The 23,781-nt window shown below is 33.7% G+C and overlaps 1 protein-coding gene across 10 annotated transcripts in view; it reads left to right on the top strand.

Moving 5' to 3' along the window:
- The window catches only part of COBLL1 (cordon-bleu WH2 repeat protein like 1), a 200,086-nt gene that overhangs the window by 164,191 nt on the left and 12,114 nt on the right, over positions 1 to 23,781 (top strand). For all 10 annotated transcript variants that reach the window (XM_056793967.1, XM_007494279.3, XM_007494280.3 and 7 more), the window contains 3 exons: positions 9,619 to 9,853; positions 11,197 to 11,282; positions 17,712 to 19,300. In XM_056793967.1, the coding sequence (XP_056649945.1) occupies positions 9,619 to 9,853; positions 11,197 to 11,282; positions 17,712 to 19,300 (1,910 nt within the window). The remainder of the gene's footprint in view (positions 1 to 9,618; positions 9,854 to 11,196; positions 11,283 to 17,711; positions 19,301 to 23,781) is intronic.

Below are 23,781 nucleotides of genomic sequence, written 5' to 3'. Positions count from 1 at the left end.
TCAATTTGTACTTACTTTCAACTTCATAGAGATGACAGTATATGATGAATGAAATTCAGAGATCTAAGTGATTTCTAACTTCCCTTCTGTGTCTAATTCTTCTGCTTTCTTTTGTACTGTTTCCTGTTTGATGATATTTGTAACTTTCATTTCTATAGGATATTGTATTCAGAAATTTTCCTTATGTAGTTATATCCTTGTAACCCTAACCATGAATTTATTTCTTATACTTTTTCTGCCTGTTGATTTTCTTTCATTTTAAATTAATTATACAAATGTTTTTATAATAAAGTAAAATGGAATTTATGGTGGTTTATTTACAATGGAGGGAAGATATTAAGGAGAGAGAGAAAGAGAGAGAGAGAGAGATACTCTCCTCAAGTATATCTCCTCTGAGTGACTCTTCTTCACTCCAAGCTTGAGAGACAGATCCTCCAGTCCAACTCTGATTCAGAGTTTTTTGATCTATATCCTTCAGTCTTTGTTTCCTCTATTTTAAGGAATTTTTTTCTCTTGAGTCACCTCCCCTAAATTTTACATCTACAAATCACAGCAGATGTACTCTCCAAGACTGCCCACTCTTTAGATCACACCTTTTTGGTTAGATTATATCTTTTTTGGTTATATTACACCTTTTGTATTTAGTTCCACCTTTAGTAGTTACTTTTTGTAGATAAAAATGGGTAGATCTACTTCAAATACTGAGTTAACACTTTTTAATACTTTTTGGGATTAAAATATAAAAATAGATTGGGGATTACAATTCAATCTTCCCAATAAAGGAAGAGCTAAGTACCTTCATTGTTTCAATCAGGGGATAGCTAAATCCAATCTTCACAATCCCCCCTGATGATTATTGGTAGACTTGTCTCCCCATTCATTATTTAACAGAATCATTTTGTAGCCCTAAAACCTTCTAACTAAAGATGTATAATATTTCACCCTCTAAGAGGAAACTGCAATAGTTAGAGAGAAATAGAAAAGAGAGAAAACAAAACCAATGGTTTGTTAGGCACATTGACAAAAAGCCAAATTAGGGGACAGTCCCCTTTGGCATAAAAGTGTACATTTATAATAAATGTTCAATCCCCGTTTTTTTTAATCAAATGAATGCAAAAGTTAATTCTCGATCTTATTGATGCCATGTAGGTTTCTGCAAGCCTATTTCTTCAAAGTATTCATTCTCTGGGTTCAAAGAGTTAGCAAACTTCTTTTCCTGAAATTCTTCTCAAACAAAATTTTCAATCTTGGATTTTTTTTTTTTATAAAAATACAATACAATCCCCCCTGAAGAGGGTGTTTATCAACACCAGGATCAGCTCAAAGTGGTTGAGTTATGGGTATATGAGTCAATTATTAAAAGAAAAATAAATAAATGAAAGAAAAGATTAAACTTTGAGAGACAAAAATTCAAATTCAGAATCAAACTATAAAAAACTATGTATATAAAATTTCTGAATTAGAAAAGAATAAATTCGTAACAAGCCCTTGTTATTAGAGTCCAATTAAAGAAATTTTTATCCCACAAGTCTGTAGGGAAAAAATTGCAGTAATACTGTATTTGCCCATAATAAGCTAGGACTATAGGAAGTTGCCATATTATAAGAGAGAGAAAAAACAAGACTAGGTTTTTGTGTAAAAAAAAGAAGTGTCATTTCCTGGTCTGATATTTCATCATTTCTCAGGGATAGCGGAGCCAGATTAGCCAACTGTTAGGTACTTTCATAGTAAGTATTTTACAAGGAGAATGGTTGAAGGAATCCTGCATCTTAACATATGTCAAGCTGCAACCTTGAGTCTCACACTGGGTTCAAGTCCTTTCATATTGGTGTAGAAGTTCATCAGTCTCACATGGACTGGTTTCTTTTTTACCTGTGTTCACTTTTGGCACTTTTCAGGTTAAATCTATGCTTCTATGGCACTACGTAGATAAAGTCTGTGCTCCTTTTTTTCCCCCTAGAATCAGACACAATCATTAGTCACAGTCCCATAACATTTTTCAATAAATGGCATGTTTCCATAGACTAAAGCTTTTGGGTATGTATTTTTATGCTAAGCAAATGGATATCTTAGCTTATTACAAAAATAAAAAATAGTTAAAATAAAAGAGAGAAAAAATAAAATACTATATGGCACAAATAAAGTGCAATAAAATAGTATAGATCCATCAATAAGGAGTTCATATCATAAACAAAGTTAAATACAATCAATATAGTCAGTTATTCATTATCAACAGAAGGTATAATCAGTCACAGAAGTACTATATTCAAAAATATCCATTTCTTCTTCTTTTCCACTATTTGGAGGGGAGGAAAAATTGAAAAGGGTTCATATCAACAAAAACAATAGAGTCTAAGGAGCACCACCTTCTGCCCCACATGGAGAGGTAGTAGCAACCTTAGTATTTTTTGGATGAGCCCCATTTTTTTATATATTGTTTGGTATTTTGTTGTATATGTTCTTTAGTTTCAGTTTGAGCATTGCCATTTTCCCAATTTCTATTTCTTTAATTTTGATTTCTAAAATTTTGATTCCTATAGTCACTGTAGTTATTTCTACCAGTTCTAAAGTTGTGATTTCTATTATTATTATTATAGTCATTTTTATAGTTATTTTTAAGTTGTTATTATTTCTTTTTTTTCCATAGCCAGTTCTTACAGACTATCATTACATGGCCTCTTTTTCCACAGTAAAGGCATGTTATTGATTTATCTGTGGATTCCTGCAAAGGGACTATCGTCTCTCCCTGATTTTTCAGTTTTCTTTTTAATATTTTGATTTCTTTCTGTAAGTCTTCCACTGATTTACTGTTTTCCTCATGTCTTTTTGTATGGCCCTTATAAAAGTAGAGTTACTCTCCTCAATTTTCGAGGTCCATTGAATCCCAATTTGGGCAACTAGTTTTAAAATATTATTTTACCACTGAAAAACAATTTTTAACAAATTGTCTACGTGTTTGTCTAATGTCTCTTTCTCTGGATAGATCAAAGTCCATATATGTGTTCCCCACATCAATAAGACTATACATAAACTGAGATGTGGCCTCATCTATTTCTTGTTTGGTGCTTTCAAATTTAGACTATGAATCTGGTCTATCAGAACATACTTTCATGACTGTCAATAATGCTTCTCTGGCCTGGTTTAGTTTTGTGTAATTTGGTTCAACATGGGGTTCCAATGTGGATTTCCAGTTGGCCAATAATTTGCTCCCATACCTTGCTTCTGATTAGCCAAAGAGATGACTTTATTTTTCTCTGTCAGAATTTTTTCTAATAAATTTTCAGCATTTATCCAAGTGGGGTCAAAAGTTTTGAATAAGTTCTCCTATTGTTTTATAATTAATATTGGATCTTCCTCATATGAGGGATAGTCTTCCTTGAATTTATTTAAATCCTCAGGACTAAAAGGTGTATGTTGTCTTATAGATACCAGGTTCCCATGTTTATTGAAAGTTGGAATTTCCCATGGTACAAATAAAGTGCAATACAATCAGGAGATAGCTAAATCCAATCTTCACACTTCTAAAACATCTTAGAGGCCAATCTAGTCCAACTATACAGCCAGTAAAAGAGCTTGATATGTTTCAATTAAATAAAGGAGCATTCAGGAACCAAAGAGCTGCCCTTATTCATCTGAGGAACTATTATTATTAGAAGAATTAGATTTTTTCTTTTGGTCCTAGCATTGATGGATAGAAATGACAAAGAGGCAGATTTAAGTCTGATGTTAGGAAAGCTTCCCAGGAAGAATATATTTGTGTGTGTGTGTGTATTTTAAAGATTAATTATTTGAAAGATAGCTGGCTCAGGAGGTGGTAGGAGTAATGTTCCCCTCACACACAAATTTGTGGGCTTTATGTGTTATATTGTAGGGAAGACTTTTTTCAGATATGATTTGGACTATATAGTTCCTGAAATTATTTACAAGCAAAAAATTCAGTGGTTCTTTTCTATGACCATTGCTAGTTAGCTTTGATGGCTTTTTTTTTATTCTTTGGTATTTTTTAATGTTGATTTGAAATTCAGTCTATAATATTTATTAAATCAAGCCAATCTTGATATTTCCAGCCTTTGCAAATGTGTATTGACCAAATAGCCAAATTGCAAATGTTCTTTTTGAATAAAGAGAATGTAATGGAACTGAATTTTTAAAAAATCATTGGATTTTAAATACTTTTCAAAATTGCTTTACAAACCATAAAAGTGCTATATTAAGTTAGCTGGTACTATAATTAGAATTGTTCTTGACATAAAAAATACCTGAACCTTCTTGGAGTATGTCTCCAGGCAGTGAACAAACATTTAAAAACCTTGATAATAACTTGAATGTTTTTTAATCTGACTCATCTTCATAATTTAATTCATTAAGCATAGCTCTCCTATAAAGTACATTTTGCCTGGAAATAAGTTTGCCTCAACAGAAATCTGAGTTATTAAGATAGGGCATTAAAAAATTCCAGAAATGATACTTTAGTAGTTTGAAAAAGTTGATTTATTTTCCAAACCACCTTGTTTATTCTTGGAACAAGTGAATAGAAAAGTCTGGCTGTTAGCATGCCCTTAGTAGTTTTATAGGTCAAATTAGAATAATAAATCACTAAACATTTATTAAGGGCATCTACTATAAGCTATTGTGCTAGGCACTCAGGACATAAATGGAAGGAATTAATAGCTACTACTGTCAAATGGCTTACATTGTATGAGGAAGGATAATTATACAACTGGATGGATAGATAACTAGCTAACTAGCTAGACTGATATACACACTAAGTATGTAATTTTAAACAGAATAAGCATATTGAGAACAAATATACATAATTGAAAAATAGTTAAATGCAAGGTAGTTTAGGAGAGAAGAATCTTATAGCTGAATGGGAAAGTTAGCAAAGGCTTCATGTAGAAGGTTATACTTGAACATTTTCTTGAAGGAATCAAAGGATTCTATGAGACAAATGAAGAGGAAGACATTTCAGGCATGGGCAAGGACCAGTGCAAAGTCATGGACACAGGTAGAACTGTGTGGTAAGATTTGTTTACCTGGATCACAAGAAATCTCAGGATCTCAGCATTATACAGTGAGGCTGATTATAGATTATAATAAAAGGTTGTGAAGGGCTTTAAGAGCAAAACAGATACACTGATATTTTCTTCTAGATAAAAGATCACTGGAGATTGAAAGGGAGTGGCATATTTAGATCTTAGCTTAAGGAAAATAATTTTGGCAGTTATGTATTGAATGGACTTGAGTAGAGAGACAAGTTAGGAATACCAAATAGGAAGCTGTCACAATAATCTATGCCTGACTGGATCAGGGCCTTAGGTAAGGTGGTAGTTATGTGAATGGAGAGAAGTGATTAGATGCCAGAGATACATAGCTAGAAATATGTATATATGTATATACACCTGGGAAACTGGAAAACAGGTAGTATCTTTAATGGAAATAGAGAAGTTTGAAAGAAATAAGCATTTACAGCACTTGCTATACCAGTCAATTATTGAGCATCTAGTGCTAGATACTCAATATAAAGACAAAAAGGAAAAGTCCATGGCTTCAGGAAGCTCATCAGGATGTATAACATGTACACATATAAATAGAAATAAAGTAATTTGGATGAAGGAAACAATAACAGCAGGGAATAGAATCAAGAAATGGCACATTTGGAATGTTGCATTCTAGCTGAGCTTGAAGAGAACTCAGGATTTTAAGAGAGAAGGGAGGACATTGTAGCCATGTATGATGGCCAGACTGGATATGAGATTTGAACTATAGAGTATATGAAATAGTACAAATAAGCACTTTATTTTATTTATTTATTTATTGTGGCAACTTCCCATCTGCCTCTGGTAAAACTGTACTCTGATACCTTATTTTGGTGTGGAGGAGACCTAGGTTATCAAAGGCAAGGGTGATAAAACTCAAGCACTGCCTAGTCATAGGAAGCTGTAAAGGCTGTGATGTGATGTGAGGTAGGGTTTGAAGATAGGCTGTGATTCTGTCTCCTGGCTGCAGAATGATGAATTTTTACAGCTACAACAGTCCCCAAAGACCTTCTACTGATCTATAAAGGAGTTTAATGAATGCATGGAATACCCATACTCATGAAATTATAGGTTATTAACGTTTTTTTTTAAATACTTAGTATTTTATATTAGAAATGTCATCTAGTAAAAAGGAAACATTTATACATGTTTCTTTAAAAATATTTTCCTTCTATATAAGAATCAATACTGTATATTGGTTCTAAAAGAGGGGCAAGGGCTAGGCAATGGGGGTTAAGTGACTTGTCCAGGGTCACTCGGCTTGGAAGTTTCTGAGTTCATATTTGAACTCAGGACCTCCTATCTTCAGGTCTGTCTCTCAATCTATTGAGCCACCTAGAAACATGTGTTTTTGAAAGTCTTGCTTAATTTTTTCTTTGAGTGTTTTTCTTCTCCAACCCATCTTAATTCAAGTTACTTCCCTCTGTTAATTATTTCCTAATTATCCTGTAGTTTGCTTGTTACTTATATATTTATTGCATGTCGTCTCCCCCATAGATTATCTAAGTCCCTTTAGAGCAAGGACTATCTTTTGCTTTTTTTTTGTCTCTTCAGTATTTACTTAACACAATGCTTGGCACATCACAGGCATTTAATAAATGTTTATTGTTTGATTAAAACTGAATAATATTATCTTATATGACATAAATAAGACCTATAAGAAAAAATAAAATAAATAAATTTATCCAATATATTTTTATGCCTGAAAAGTTTGACTATTTCATCATTAAAATTCAGACTTAGTTTAACCTAGCAATTATATTATTACTTACATATTATATATATTTTATTATCAAAATGATCTTATAAAGTAGGTAATACTCAGCATGCACATATTATTGATAAAGAAACAGCTTTATAGGATTTTATGCAAAAGTACTCAATCTTTGATTGGATATTTGGGTTGTATTGGTTTCCTTGACATTGGACCCTAGACTAATTCATTTAGATTCACTCATTGTCACATTATCATTTCCTGTTCTATTACTGCTGCCTCTTTCCCTTCTGCTCCATACACATAACTACCATTGCATTAATGTATATTAATAGACCCACTCTATTGTTCTATTCACCAACCTTGTGACTTCCTGTACTGTGGCTGTTTTTCCTATCAATCACTCCCCTATAATGCATCATAGTTGGAATGTGATTTTAATTTTTTTAAAACCCATACTTTCTGTCATATAATCAATATTAAAAAAGATAAAAGGTGGTAAGGGCTGGGCAATTGGAGTTGTGATTTTTCCCTAGGTTACCTAGCTAGGAAGTGTCTGAGGCCACATTTGAACCCAAGTCCTCCCAACTCCAGGTCTGACCCACTATTCACTGTGCTGCCTAGTTGTCCCCATGTGGTTAGTTTTTAATACATCCTTTTCATTCCCACATTGATCTAGATATGTATTATGATGAACTAAATTTTTTCCTATTCAATTCTGTTTCCTAATAGAGGAAAGGAATATCAGAGTCAATGGAAAATCTAAATCTTGCTTCAGCTTTCCACTTTAACCTCTTTTCCTAACTAGTTTTAATAGCTAAAAAAGACCCAGTTTTTTCTGCCTCCTTCTTTTGGCTTACCTATCACTAAGTAGAGATGTGGAGATGTAACAAAGAAAGGAGAGGGAACAAGGAGAAGGGAAATTAAGTTTATTCACTTTTGGGGGGATGAGTTAAGAGTTGACTATCATAATGTCATAGTCTTTGGTATTAACTTAAGTAGTCATAAAATTTTGCCTGCTTTTTAGAATGTTCTTAATAAATATATAGATTATCTTTTTGAGTCTCTAAAATAAACTACTTAAATATTATGGAATATTTTTACTATATTATTTGAGTTATTAAATTCACCCTGTTTTGGTATTTCAAGAATATACCATTTAATTAAATTTATTTTACTATTAAACTTTATGGGAATTAATGTTTTTAAAAAGAAAACAGTGCTTAAGATTTTAAGATATATAATTGGTTCTTTTAAGCATGCTTATATTATCTAAAGTACTTGATTATTTTGAATAGTCTCTTAACTGTTAAACCAATGATCTTTTCAGTCTTCTTACTCTGACTTCTGTAGCTTTTGACACTGGTGACTACTCTTTCCTCCTCAATAATCTTTCATCATTTATTGTCTGCAAGATGGTTCTCTCCTAGTTCTCTTCCTACTTCCTGAATGTTCTTTCTCCCTTCTCTTTGCTAGATCATCATCCATCTTATGCTCTCTTGTTATTGAGGGCTCCTAGGGCTTTAGTTCTGCATCATCTCCTCTTTTCTTCCTCGCTATTCTCCTTCAGTGACCTCATCTGTTCCCCTAGATTTGAGTGTGATCTCTACTAGATGATTTCCATGTCCAACCTTAACTTCTCTCCTAAATGTCAATCCTACATTCTTAGCTACTTGCTAGACCCTACTTCCTACGTGGCATATAAAATGCCCACAAAACATTATCTTTACCCTCAAACCCTTTCTGCCCTTTCTCCAAACTTAGCAAAGTTCTTCCTTTTGAAGGCCCCATCATCCTCTTAGCTATCCAGTTTCTTAATCTCAGAGTATTCCTCTACTATGCTCTTCTGTTTGCCCCAATATTATTTTTTAAACCTTACCTTCATATCTTAGAATCAATACTAAGTATTGGTTCCAAGACTGAGGAGCAGTAAGTACTAGGCTATGGGGTTAATTTACTCACCCAGAGTCACACAACTAAGAAGGGTCGTAAACCAGATTTGAGGCCAGGACCTCCTGTCTCTAGGCTTGGTTCTCCATTCCCTGAGCCACCTAACTGCCCATTTACCTCCATATAATTGATTCTATCTCCATAGCATCATTTGCATTCTTTTTCTTCTCTCTACTCACATGTAATAGCTTTCTAAATGCATTCCTTGCTTCCAATCTGTCCCCTCCCCAGTCCAATCCTGTTTACACTGCAGCCCTACTAACTTTTCCTTAGGTCTCAACATATCACTCTCCTCAAAACTTTTAGTCACATCTTTCTTTCTTCTTGGATAATATACAAACTCCCCAGCCTAGCATCTCAGACCTTTCATGATCTGCTGCTAACCTATCTGCCAGCATTATCTGATACTCCCCTCTTTTACTTACTTGACATTCCATTCAAACTAGGTTACTCTTTCCCAAATTTCAGCTCCATCTTTTCTTCTCTTGGTAATTGCTATCTCCCTTTTTTCGAAACATTCTTCCTCATCTCTATCTCTCAAAATCCTTACCTAGGCATAAGCTTTGCATTGCATTGCATAAGGTATAGCGTAGGTGCTCCGTCCTCTAAGTAGACTATACTCTCATCATCTCCATCTGCAAGTGAATTCGTATTCTTCTTACTCTTCTGTGTGTTGTATTATCTCCTCACCTCAGATAGGAGGTAAGTGCCTTGGAGCAGAAACTACTGTTTTCTTTGTTTCTGATGGTCTAGCATAGAGGCTTGCACAGTGCAAATCCTTCATAAATGATGGTGGTGGGGATAGTTATTGAGTTAGATTTAGAAAAAGCCCAATGAAATATTTTTTAAAATTACATTCCAAGCACAATTACATATTGTGAATATTTTACTAATTAATGATCATATTTGTTGCAGCTGGAATTAGTTCTGAGCACAGCCTTGAAGAAATAGATGAAAAAGAAGAGTTGAATGTTCTCCATAAGGAAGAGAGTGAAAATGTTTCTTCAAAGTCTCAAGAAAATTCTTTTATATCTATGACTGTAACAAAGAATGAAAAAGAAGATACTACATCAGAGCCTGGCATTGTTACTAGAGAGTGTTCAGAAAGCACTAAGGAAGAAAAACAAGAAAATAGAAACACAGATGGAAAGTAAGTAACCTAGATACTGCAAATGTTGGTGGTTTATTTTATGGATACCAGGCTTCTGAAATCTAAATTCAATATTTGAAATACAAATATCTTCCAAATAGCCAGCCTACTTTAAAATATTTTATAACTTTATAATACCTATGAAAATATTTATTAAAATTCTCTAGATGGTGGGAAACTCTGCTAGGAAAGGTAAAAACCAGACCCATAATCTAAAGTACTTAACATCTTGGAGTTTTACAGTTTAAAATCTGTGACTTTCTCTTAGTCTATTTATTGTAGGCCAATAACTTGCTTCTATGCAATTAGGTGATGCAGTGAATAAAGAGCCAGACCTGAAATCAGGAAGATTCATCTTCCTGAGTTCAAATTTGGCTTCAGATACTATCTAGCTTTGTGACCCTGGGCAAGTTACTTAACCTTTTTTTGCCTCAATTTCCTCATCTATAAAATGAGTTGGAGAAGAAAATGGCAAACTACTCTAGTATCTTTGACACAAAACCCCAAATGGGGTCACAAAACAATATGACATGACTGAAATACTACTGAAGGATTGAACTTCCTTTGGCTCTTAGGAGATGTTTGGTGATCATCTATCCACTTTATAAAAATGAAAATCACTGTTTGAACATCTCAAGACATGCTGGTATTTAAGGTTAGCCATGGAAATCATACAAACTTCATCAAAGGTAGAACTTAATGTCTTGTAACACCTCCCTTTTAAGAAAGGTAGTAGTAAAAATGTACTCCCCTTTGCTTTTAGCATACAAGCTGTGATATGAAAATGTGCTTAGTCAATAGTTCTTAGTGCTTAGTCAATAAAGTCCAATGCAGAACAAATTATGTTCTAATTATGGAAGGTTATTATAACCTGTTTTGGAATTTCATCTTCTGGACAGAACTGCTTTGTCAGAGAACAAACAGAACCAAAAGCTTGTAGACTTGGACTTTTTCAGCTGGAAGGAAACTTTAAAATCAGTAAGATCAATTAATTTCCCTTATTATATGCCTGACTTTGCCAGATTTCAGTTTGAATCTTTTAGCCTCTCTCTCTTCATTTTAATTGAGTTGGAAAATTGTCCAGTATACTAAGCACTTTACTTCCTGCTCTCAATTGGTACCCCCATCTGAAATATAATGTTTCATAGCAGCATTTCCTCCCAGTTGTATTTTGTTTTATCAAGATATTACATTTCCAGTATTTGGCAGAAACAGATGATTATTTTAGTCCATCTGTCTTCAGTATACATTGCCAATTTTCTTGTTCTTTGGGAGTATGTGCACGTGCACTTGGGAGTGTGTTATTGATATCAGCATACAATATACATTACTATGTCTTACAGAGAACTACAGAGTGGTACAAGTAGTAAAGAGGCAGAAATTGAAAATGGAAGAAACTATAAAATAGTGGACCAAAATAAAAATAAAGGTGAGTTATCCCAACTAATTCTGTTGCAGATAGTGTTATAATGCTGAAAAGTATCAGGAATGGTTATCTTTTTGGTCTATGGGTTTATACTTAATCATATAAAAAACATCCTATTAGCTACACTTTTCTTAAGTATCTTTATTTCCATTGTTCTAATATAAATGGTTTATTACTTCCTACTATTATTACTGTAACAGCCTTTTAAATGGAATTCTCAAATCGAGTCTCCATTTACTCCAGCCTATCTTATTCATTCCATTTGACCTCCATATCCTTGCCAAATAAAAATTCCAAATATGTCACTCCCTTGCTCAGAAGTCATCAATGGCTCCTACTTCTTCATTAAGTCTAAATGCCTCTAGGTGACTACCAAACTATGAATCCCTTGAGAACAGGGTTTGGTTTTTGCTTTGTTTTATTCAAAGATATTTTATTTTCCCCATTCCATGTAATAATTTTCAACATATATTTCTGAATTATAAGGTCCAAATGTCTCCCTCCCTCCCTGCCCTCCCCTCTCTCAGTGATGATAAGTAATTTGATCTGGATTATATGTGTATTATCAAGCAAAGCACAATTCTATATTGGTCATTGTTGTAAAAGAATATGCACATAAAATCAAAACCCCAAAATAAAACCATAAACTAGTGTTGAAGACCGCATGCTTTGATCTGCATCTGACTCCAACAGTTCTTTTTCTTTATCATAAGTTCTTTGGAATTGTCCCAGATCATTGTAATGCTGAGAGTACCTAAGTTTTTCATAGTTGATTTTTCATTTTGTATCCTTGATGCTTTGCATGATTCCTGGAATATAATAGAGATTTATAAATGTTCTTTGATTTGAAACTCTCTTATGAGCTATCTTTGCTCATGTTTACTCCCTTGCATATCTATTTCAAAACCCAGTTTTCAGTTCCATCTCTTCCATAAAACTTCATTTATTTCCTATGATCATTGTATTATTGCATGTATGTTACTTCAGCTCAATTTTAAACATCACCTTGGTGGCAGAGACTGTCTCAGTGTTCTTCTGAATGACCTATCACATATGACATTCCTGGGCTCTTCATGGGTGCTCAGTCAGTACATACTGACTGCCCAGTTAAAAAAAAAAAAGAAGAGATTCTCTATTACATTAATTTTATAAGATATTCCTTATGGCATTCTAAATTACTTCAACTCTTCATAAAGCTGTGATCTTGTCAATGCAATTAGTCCTTTGACTGATGTAAAACACAATTCCCCCCTAAGTCTTAGTATATTTACTTAATGAGATAGTCTGATAAAAAATTCATTTACCCAGTGGCCAACAAATGGTTATATGTCTCAGAAAATGTAACTGGACTGGTTGTCTATAGACTTATAGTCTACTGCCAAGCTCATATTCAAAGCCATCTTAGTTTAGTAGAATCTACCAAAATTAATTCTCTGTTAGCATAACTTTGAAAAGTCTACCTTCATGTCATGACAAGACATTGCAGTGCAATTTTAGTAATGGTTTCTGGGTTAATAAGGGGAAAGATAAATTGTGTATTCTCATAATTGAGATTGTTTTGTTAAGCTATGATAACTGAATCAAGCTTGTTGGGGAAAGAATAGAGCTGTCTTTCAATTATTGAGATTAATGAAGGGGATTATAGATAATTAAAAATGACAAATAATGAAACATGACTATATGGGTTTAGGTATGCATATGTATTATATAAATGTTAGCTGTTGGTGATGGCAATGATGGAAGCAAGAACTATAGCATGTACAGAAAGTTTCCAGTTTGAATCCTTGACTGCTTTTGGGGATGATAGCTTCAGGGACTGACCTAGAGGCAAAACTGATAGTCTGGGGTTGGAGTGGAGGGTAGTTGTACTTGTAAAGCTCTTTAATTTACCTCCCTCATAGTAACAGATGGTAAACAGTTGGCAGTGGCAAGGAAAGTGAGCCCCTTCTCGTTAATTACACCTTTTACTAATGACTCCAGAGCTTGGGCTGGAAGCAGGGCAAAGTAGTCTTCAGGTGGAGGGTGCTTGAGGTAGGGGTTCCTAAGGCTTTGTGGTTCAAGTTCCTGGGTTATCAGTATCAGAATATGAGGGAATTACACATGGTTGTGTTTTTACTTGTCCTGCCCATGCTGCTGTCTATTTATTCCTCAGGGTCCCTAACTGCTGACTTGTTTGCCTGCCTCAAGTGGCAATTCATTGATATTTGGTAGATATAGATGGAACCTTGATGTGTTCACTGAATGGCCACCACTGGTCACATATGAAAATAAAATTGAAAATTGAATGTGGGGCAGCTAGCTCAGTGCCTGGAAATGGGAGGTCCTTGGATCAAATGTGATCTTGGACACTTGTTAGCTGTGTAACCCTGGGCAAGTCACTTAACACCAATTCTCTAATCTTTACTATTCCTCTCCCTTGGAACTAATACTTAGTATCGATTCTAAAACAGAAGGTAAGAGTTTTAAAATGTAAGCTTTTTTTATTGACTATCAAAAGTGATGGTAGATACTGTGCCAGTAGAAAACTATTAAAAAGCATTTATTCCAGGTACTTTTATATCAAGAATATTAGAGATGGAAAGGACTTTGGAGATTACCTCGTCCAATCTCCTTTATGTAGAAGAACTTGACTAAATATGAGACTCTTCAACCACAACACTCTTTTATCCCACATCCTTTCAGAAATTATGTCAAAAGCTAGTTACCATTTTTCAAAATCATAATTAATCTAGCTATATCTACTAAGTATTTCAAATTGCTTTCAATTGTGTCTGCATACTTTAACTAGGTAATATGAGTCATTTTCAAATCTTAAAAAAACCAAAACAGTTTACAGTTGTCTTTAAACTAGTCAGTTATTCATTCTCTTTTCCAATTTCTCCCAAACATTGATTGATATTCCCCAAGACACACTTATAATCTCTTCATTCTTATCAAATCATTATCATTTAATTGAGTCTTTTACATCTCATTGGCCAGAGACTAATAGAAGGAGGACAGGTTACTCACAGAACCAGCTTCTCTCTCTACTGGTTAGTTACAGAAGACTGCTTGGCTATTAGCATTTTTTAAATTCCTTTTGATTTTATGATAGTTATGATAAGTCTAATAAAGTCCATGTTCCTTGTAGGTTGAAGTTTTTGTCAAAGAAAGACATCTTTGTTGAGCAGTAGTTGAAAAATAGTGTCTTACCCAATATTGTTAATGTCAATATGGAGGAAGAGGTGTGCCCCCAAAGAAATAATAAGCAAAAAATCAAAGTAACAAATTAGATAAGTTAGGGATTTATTACTCTTTGAAAAAAATAATTCTTTGCCTTAAAAAAATGTTTACCAGTACAGTAAAAGTTAGGCCTGAGGGGCAGCTAGGTGGTTCAGTGGATAGGCCTGGAGAGCAAATCATTTAACACCAGTTGCCTGGCCTTTCCGTCTTCTTCCTTGGAACCAACATTTTATATTGATCCTCAGATAGAAAGAAAAGGCTTAAATAAAAAAAAAAATTAGACTTGAATTTTTAAATGGTCATAAGCTTCCTTTCAGAACTCATGCAATATATTAAGTATGATATACCTCTACTCTGGATAATCTAAGCATGAGAAACCTGAAGAAGTAGGAAGAATTGGGCTGTTATTTCTTGATTGTTTTGGCTTATATTTATTTCACATCTTTTAAAAAATATATTTTGTTAAATTTCTCAATTATGTGTACATTTTTAAATTTATTTTAAAAATTTTGAGTCGTAAACTTTCCCTCCTCTTCCCACTGAAGGCAAACTATATAATCTTGATTATACATGTGAAATTCTGCAAAATATATTTCCATATTAGCCTTAACTGAAAAAGAAAAAAACATATGCAAAAAAGATGAGAAAAATCAAGTAAAAAGTATGCTTCCATCTGTACTTAAAGTTCATTAGTTTTCTCTCCAGAAGTAGATAGCATTTTTCATCATGAGTTATTTGGAATGATCTTGGATCATTATCTTTATCAGAGTAGCTAAGTCTTTCATAGTTGATTCATCCTTAAATATTGCTATTACTAGGTACAGTGTTCTCCTGGTTTTGCTCATTTAACTACATAATTTCATATAAGTCTTCCCAGGTTTTTTTTTTTTCATTTCTTTTAATTTTTAAAGTCCTTACCTCCCATCTTAGAATTGATACTTAGCATTTGTTCCAAGGCAGAAGATCAGTAAGGTCTAGGCAAATGGAATTAAGTAATTTACTGAAGGTCACACAGGTAGCAAGTGTCTGGGGTCAGATTTGAACCCAGGACCTCTTTGTACCTGGCCCTTTATCTTCTGAGCCACCTAGCTGTCCTCCCTTCTACTTTTTTTCTGAAGCCCTCCTGCTTGTTATTTCTTATAACATACTAGTATTTTATCATATTCATATATCACAACTTATTCAGCCATTCCCTAGTTGATGGACATTTCTTTGGTTTTCCATTTTTAGCACCACCAAAAGAGCTACAATACATATTTTTTAGCAAATAGGTCCATTTCCCTTTTCTTTAATCACTTTGGTATACAGACCTAGTAATAGTATTGCTGGGTCAAAGGGTATACACAGTTTTGTAGCCTGTTGAATGAAATTAGTTCCAAATTGTTCTCCAGAATGTTTGGACCTATTCACAACTCTACCAACAGTTCATTAGTATTAAAATTTTCCCACATTCCTTCCACTATTAGTTATCTTTTGTTTCTGTTGTATTAGCTAATATGATGGATGTGAGGTGGTATCTCAAAGTTGTTTCAATTACCATTCATCTAATCAGGGCAGCTAGGTGGATAGGTGCCCTATCTAGATGGATAGAGCACCAGGCCTGGAGTTAGGAGGACCTTGAGTTCACATTTGACCTCAGACACTTACTAGCTTTGTGACTCTGAGCAAGTCACAACCCTATTTGCTTCAGTTTCCTCATCTGTAAAATGAGAGAAAGAAGGAAATAGCAAGCTATTCCAGTATGTTTGAGTATGAGAAAAAGTCCTCAGATGTAGCAATTAAGCAAACATTGAAAAGTTTGGAGAGAGCAGTTTCATTTGAATAATGATATCAGAAGCAAGATATTAAAGGATTTCAAAACTAGGAAAAAAAAAACCCAAATGGGGTCATGAGGAATCAAACACTACTGAAAAACAACTGAACAACAATCAGTAGTGATTTAGAGCATTTTTCATGTGATTATTGTTAACTTTGGTTTTTTTTCTTCTGAAAACTACTTGTTCATATCCTTTGGCTGGAATGGCTCCTATTTTTATAAATTTGACTCATTTCCCTTACATTTGAGAAATGAGACCTTTGTGAGAGAAATTTGTTGTAATTCCCTCCCCCTCCCCTGTTTCCTGTTTTCCTTCTAAATTTGGCAGCATTAATTTTGTTTGTGTGAAACCTTTTTAATTTTGTGTAATTGAAATATCCATCTTACTTCCCGTGATGTTCTCCATCTCTTTTTTGGTCCTAACTCTTCCCTTACTCATAGTTCTGACAGGTATATTTTTCCACATTTCTCCAATTTAATAATGATATCAACCTCTATGTCTAAATCATGTGTCCATTTTGACCTTATCTTAATATATAGTGTGAAATATTGGTCTATACCTAGTTTCTTCCAAACTACTTAATACTTTTCTCAGCAGTTTTAATGAGAACTCACTAATGATGAATTCTTACCCTAAAAGCTTAGATCTTTGGGTTTCTGAAACATTATATGATTGTAATCATTTATTACACTGGATCGTGTACTTACTTCGTTCCATTGATCCACCACTTTATTTCTTAGCTAATACCAGATCATTTTCTGAAATCTCACATTGCTAGGCCACCTTCCTTCACATTTTTCCCTATTGGTTTTCTTGATATTCTAGGCCTTTTGCCCTGCCAGATTCTTATTATTTTTTTTCTGGTTCTATAAAATAATTCCCTAGAAGTTTGATTTGTATGGCATTGAATATTAACTTTGTCTCTTTTGTTATATAGGTTCAGCCTACCCATGAGCAATTAACATTTCTACATCTTTAGATCTGTCTTTATTTAACTGGGAAGTATTTTGTAATAGTGTTCATATAATCCTTGGGTTTGTTTTAGCTATTTATGTAATATTATTATTCATGTCTTTCACATCATCTATCAGTGTTGAATTCTTTGTAGGCAACTAAGAAACGCTCAGTGATCAAAGGGGAATAAAGAAGCAAAGAATATGTCTTGCTTATGTGGTATTTGAAAATACTGTCATTGAAAATGATCTTGTGATTTTTTAAAAATTAAATTCATATTAAACTAGGTTTTAAAAAATTATATGTAACATGGAAACCATGTAAGAAAAATTGTGTTGAGCTCATGCCTATGGCATATTAGTGATTTGGGGTAGAAGCTTGCTTTTCTTTATGTATTGAGCTTTTGGTCACAAATTATTTTGTTTTGTTTTTCTCAAAGATCAAAGTGATATGAGATTCCTTCCAATGAACTCAGACAAGGAAGTAAAAAATGGAGTGAGGACAGTAGAAATCAGTTTAACTGATGTCACTGAAAATAACAAGCTTGAAACTGACAGACCATCAGACTCTCAAACATATAAAAATGACATTGTTCCAGATAAAAACGAACCTCTTCAAACTTTTTTACCAATTCAAGATCAAAAGATGAATCAGTCCAACTTGGAAAAGGTAAAAACTCAGGATGCAGCAATTCAGACAACTCAATCCCATAATAATTTGGACAATAATAGGTTAAGTGAAACAGTTGCACAACCAGATCATAATTTGTCAACCTTCAGAGGTGACGAGAACATACAGTTTTCAAATAACAATAAATCATCTCCAAAGTCTTTCAAACCAGAACTTTCTGTAGATCTCTCAAGAGAACTCAAGAGTCAGAGACCACTAAATGGGCAAGAAGACATACTCAACCACAAAGATGAAAATCCTGTACTTGGCAATGATGGTCTGTTTGTTCCGGTAGATGTAACTAATAAAACTCTAACTGATTCATGCATAAAGAGTTATCCCCTTTATAAACCTGATTACAAAACCAAACCAAAGCCTTCTAATGAAATTACAAGAGATTACATACCCAAAATTGGAATGACTACTTATAAAATAGTACCTCCCAAGTCCCTGGATATATCGAAGGATTGGGAGTCAGAAACAACACGGTACAATAAAGGTGATCAGGAGATACATTCTCCAGAAAATCGCCAGTCATGTGAACAGTTGAAGGAATCTGCCATCCAAACAGATGCTCTTATTTCTGAAAGCTCAAGAGAGACGCAGACTGACATGAATTATGAACCCAAACTGGGAATGGAGCATCATATCCGAAATGAAATGAGTGTCACTGATGGGACTATATCTTCTACAAAAACAACCTCCAAATTGAACAAAGACAATGGCACAACTCCATTGATGATGCATTTGGAACACCTAAATAGTATTATAGAGCCAAAAGGAAGACCCAAGGTATTAAGTTCCCAGACAAAACCTAGCTCTTTTTTCCTACAGATGCAAAAAAGGGCCTCAGGTCATTATGTTACATCTGCAGCTGCCAAAAGTATCAATTCTACTTCAAGTTCTGCTCAGAATGAACTAAAGCATAAAGAGGTTGAAAAGAAGTTATCTTCTCCCCAAGAGGAAACCCTTTCTCCTTTAAATAAGTCAATTACTTTCCTTTCTGAATTACATGATAAACAAACTAATTATGACATCAACCAGAGACACAAAGAAATCCCAATTTCTCCTACCAGACCCCTCAAACCAGTGAACCTTCCCTCTACTGAGCAAGCAGCATTAACCCTAAAAACTCTGAGGACTTTTGGTGCGCCACGGCCATATACAAGTTCTTCTCCTTCACCTTTTGCACTTGCTGTAGTCAAAAGATCACAGTCTTTCAGTAAAACACATACTGCCCCAAGCCAGTCCTCCAGAGAGGAGGATCCATCTCCTGGACCACTTTCTTCGGTGCCCAAAGAAGAGGAGGAAAAAAATAGTTCATTAGATAAGCTACTGGGAGTTCTGCAGTCTGGCAAGGTAAATTTTACTTGACTCTCTTTTTTGGTTTTGGTTTTTATTTGTTTTTTGTTTTAAATTTATAAACATTTATAATCCACCTTCCACTCTATGAGAGGCATTTTGTAATGAAGTTAAACAATTAAATAAGACTAATAATAAAACAGTGACCTCAACTGAAAATACATGCACCTCTCCACATCTGTAACACCCTTCCGAACACATTTCTCTACTTTTTTAATTAACAAAACTCCTTTTTGTCTTTTCTCCTCCCCATCTAATGGGAAAAGTAAAAAAACAAAAACAACTTCCCAGTAACAAATATATAGTCAAGAATAACAAATTCCTTCAATGCTTATATGTATGAATATATGCTTGTATACGTGTACATGCATACTAGGTATACTCAGGTCACATTCTGTACCCTAAATGCATTACTTCTCTGTCAAAGATAGTATATTTCATTATCTTGTAACAAAGTTAAACAATTACATAAGACGAATAATAAAAGGAACACATCTGAAATTGCGGGCAGCATTGCCCATCAGTGGGATGTTGGGTATACATGCATCTCCCACTTGTACCTCTCTAATTTCCATATCCTCAATACATTACCCTTCAAAAATCGTATGTTTTAGGGTAGCTAGGGAGCACAATGGACAGAGCACCAGGCCTGGGGACAGGAGGTCCTGGGTTCAAATTTCCTAGCTTTGTGACCCAGGGCAAGTCAATTCACCTCAATTGCCTAACCTTTACTGTCCTGCCTTGTAAATGATAGAATCAATTCTAAGACAGAAGGTAAGGGTTAACAAAAAAAGAATCATATGTTTCATCATTTTGTAACAAGGTAAAATAGTTACATATATCAAATGTTATTGATCTCATAAGAAAGTACATGCAATATTCTACATCTCTAGCACCCTCCTCCATCTCCAGATTTTTTAGCTAACAGAAACCTGCTATATGTATTGGATATGTGTATCATGTGTACTTATGCATGTGTGTATAATGTGTACAGATACATGAACACACATCATTCTGTCAGAAATCCATCATCTCTCTGTCATGGATAGTATGCTTTATCATCAATATTCTGGAGTAATAAATGCTTGTTATGTTGTTTTATTATTCTCTCTTCAGATCTTTGTAAGAGATTCATTTAGAATTGACTAGTATTATGGAATTATTTATATGACTTGAGATAGGCCAAAGAAGTTAGTAAAAAAATAAACAAGAAAGTAATATCAATCACAAAACTTTTAAACTGATTGTTCTGTTATGCCCCCAGGTCTAATGACCCTTTCCTATTTGCATTTCCTAAATTATTCTTCACACAAGTGATTGATTAATTGGCCAAAAGATGTTTCCATTGGCAAACATCCCATTGCTAGCAAATGCTTTGTGTATACAAATGTCATGTTCTTTATGTTGGAAAAAAATGCACATCAGAAATAAGTTCATAGTAAAAACCATAAGGAGGGGCAATCTTTTATAAGAATATTCACATGCCCTCATTTCCTAACTTATAGATGTCCTTGTTTTTGTATCTCCAGTAAAACCTTAAATGCAGTGTTATTAGTCACATATCTGTCTTACCAATTCTCAGCATTTCTGTATTTGTGGCAGAATCACTTCACTAACAATACATTTGTCTTTGTCTTGTCTCTATTAGCTTCTATACCTTTATAATGATTTTAATAATTATTTTTATTTTACAGTGATATAATTTTAATTAAAGAAAAATGCTTAAATATAAACAATATAACTAAGAGTGAAGTTGGGGTTCCTCTACCATGGCTAGAATAAGTGGAATCAATAGACAAGAAAATTGGAAAGTATCACTGGATTGGAAGGCAGGAGACCCGGGTTCAAGTCACAGTTTTGCCACTAGTTTCTTTAGAACTATGGGCATGTTGTAGCAAAATAAGCTGAAGCTTCTTAATTTATTTTTAAATTTTAAAACCCTACCTCCAGGCTTAGTAACACTTCTAAGTCAGAAGAGCAGAAGCAACTTGCCCAGGATCACACAGCTAGGAAGTATCTGAGGTCAGATTTTGAACTTCCAACTCTGGTCCTGATGCTCCATCTATTGTGTTACCCATCTGCTCCTACTTCATGTTATTCATTTATTTATTTATGTTTGTTTGTTTGTTTGTTTATTTCTGGGGCCCATATCTTCTGTCTTAGAATCAATACTGGGTATTGGTTCTAAGGCAGAAGAGTGCTAAGGGCTAGGAAATGGGGGTTAAGTGACTTGCCCAGGGTCACACAGCTGAGAAGTGTTTGAGGCAAAATTTGAACCCAGGACCTCCCATCTCTGGTCCTGAATCTCAATCCACTGAGCCATCCAGCTGCCCCCTACTTCATGTTATTGAAATCAAGGTGGAAAAATTCATTGTATAGATCACAGTAATGCAATGAGGTTCTCTTTATAATACTTCATAGTCTTTTAATTTCTAGTATAGATATTATTTTCACCTTTAGTTTAAAGTTCCAACTGTATTTAATACTGTAAATAATACTAGGTACATAGTTAAATATTTAGTCTACTTTGAAGACTTTCTCCTCTCTCCATTTATTCTATATTAGAATCCTTTTCTTTCACTGAAGTATTGTCATGAAGAAGTTTGGTAGCTTTTTTTTTTTAACAAATAATTGTCTTTTATCCTGAGAATTTCAAAATCACTATTTGCCTTTGAAATAAAGCCTATAGCTTCAAAAGTTGAACTTCTATTTTTGATATAGAATTCATAGTTTAAAATTTTTTCCTCAATGGAGTTTTTTTTTTTAAGTTTTCTTAATGCCTTTCGTATTTGTTCCCTATCCTTTCCCCTTAAATTATTGTGCATTGAACCTTTCCTTAAAACAGCAACAAAAAATAATTAAGCAAAACTTGGGGAAAAAAGAACTATGGGGATTTGGAAATACAAATGAATAAATAAATAAAATTCCCCCCAAAGGAAAAAAAAATTTTTTAACTTAGATACAGTTTCTGAGAATTTAGTGACTTTCCCCATAGTTTCTATTATTTTTCATATTGGTTAGACCAGAGTTGTCAAACTTGTATGTGTATGTGTTGAGGGTAATTGTGAAATATTTAACAAAATAAATAAAAATACAATACAACATAGATAATATTCATTTGTGGTTCTATAAGACAATATACTACTTCAGGAATATACTTATGTTTGATTTCAGAACTGCTCCCAAAACTGTGTAAGTATATTTGACTTTTTTAGATCTGCTAACATTTAATATATCAATTATTTATGACCTTTGTTATATTGAGAGTAGTAAAATAAAACTTCAGAATTGTTTTAATTTACATTGCTTTTAATATTAGTTATTTGGAACAGTAATATGTTTGTTGGTGGTTTCCAAATATTTTGAAAACATTCAGTCAATATCCTCTGTTCCTTTATCTATTAGGGAACAATTCTTGGTTTTTTAACAAGGATATAAATGTATGAGTGTAAATATTAGGCTTTTTTTCAAAGGTACTTGATGCAGAGATCCACCCCACTCCCATAATTTCTCTTATTCTAGCTGACTTGATTTTATTCAGATAAAATCATTTTTAATTGTATATGATAAAAATTGACTATAATTAACATGATATAATTAGTATGATCACCTCTGTTCCTTGGTTGACTAAAGATTCTTCTCCTGGTCCTAGTTATTTAAAACATCTCTTTTTGTTTTCTTTTATAATGGGACCTTTTAAATTTAGTTCACAGAGCTATGAGGCATTTATTGTTGATGTATGCTATAAATTGTTAGTCTAAACTTAATTTCTGTCAAAATGCTTTCCAGTTTTCCTAAAACATCTTATCAAGGAAAGGAGACCTTTGCCCTAGTACTTTATGTTTCTTGACTTATCTCATACTAGAGACTTGTATTCTGTTGCTTCTGGGTTTTGATTATGAGAGTCAGCTAAGTGGTGCAGTGGAGAGGGTGCTGGACCTGGAGTCAGTCATTTAACCTCAGTTTCTTCAACTATGAAAGGGGGATAATAACAACATCCACTTTGCAGGATTGTTGTGAGGATCAAATAAGGTGATATTTGTAAAGCCTTTAAGATAATGGCTTAAAATAAAGAGTTATTTAAATGCCTATTCCCTTCCCTTCTCTATTATATGTCACTGGTCTCATTTTCAATTCTTTCACTAGCACCATATAATAGTTCTGATGATTATACATTCCAATACACAAAGAATTTGTGATCTCTTTTGCATTGAGAGTTCCCTGCAGAAAAATAAATCTAAACATAAGTACTAGAGGAAGTCTGATAATAGACTGATAATAGACATTTAGTGGTTTGCCTTTGGTTGCAAAGCTATTAATTGTCAGAAGTGAGATTTATACCTAGTTCTTGACTTCAAGCTCAGTATTCTATTAATTATACCAGCCTTGTCTAATTTGATGTTAATTTTATAATGTTATTATATTTGATGTTAATTTTTATGATATAATGTAAGATAATGATCATATGCCATAGAATT

This window comes from Monodelphis domestica, chromosome 4, assembly GCF_027887165.1.
Source record: "Monodelphis domestica isolate mMonDom1 chromosome 4, mMonDom1.pri, whole genome shotgun sequence".
NCBI lineage: Eukaryota > Metazoa > Chordata > Mammalia > Didelphimorphia > Didelphidae > Monodelphis > Monodelphis domestica.
Note: the sequence above shows the minus strand (reverse complement) of the source record. Positions and strands in the feature narration are given on the sequence as shown.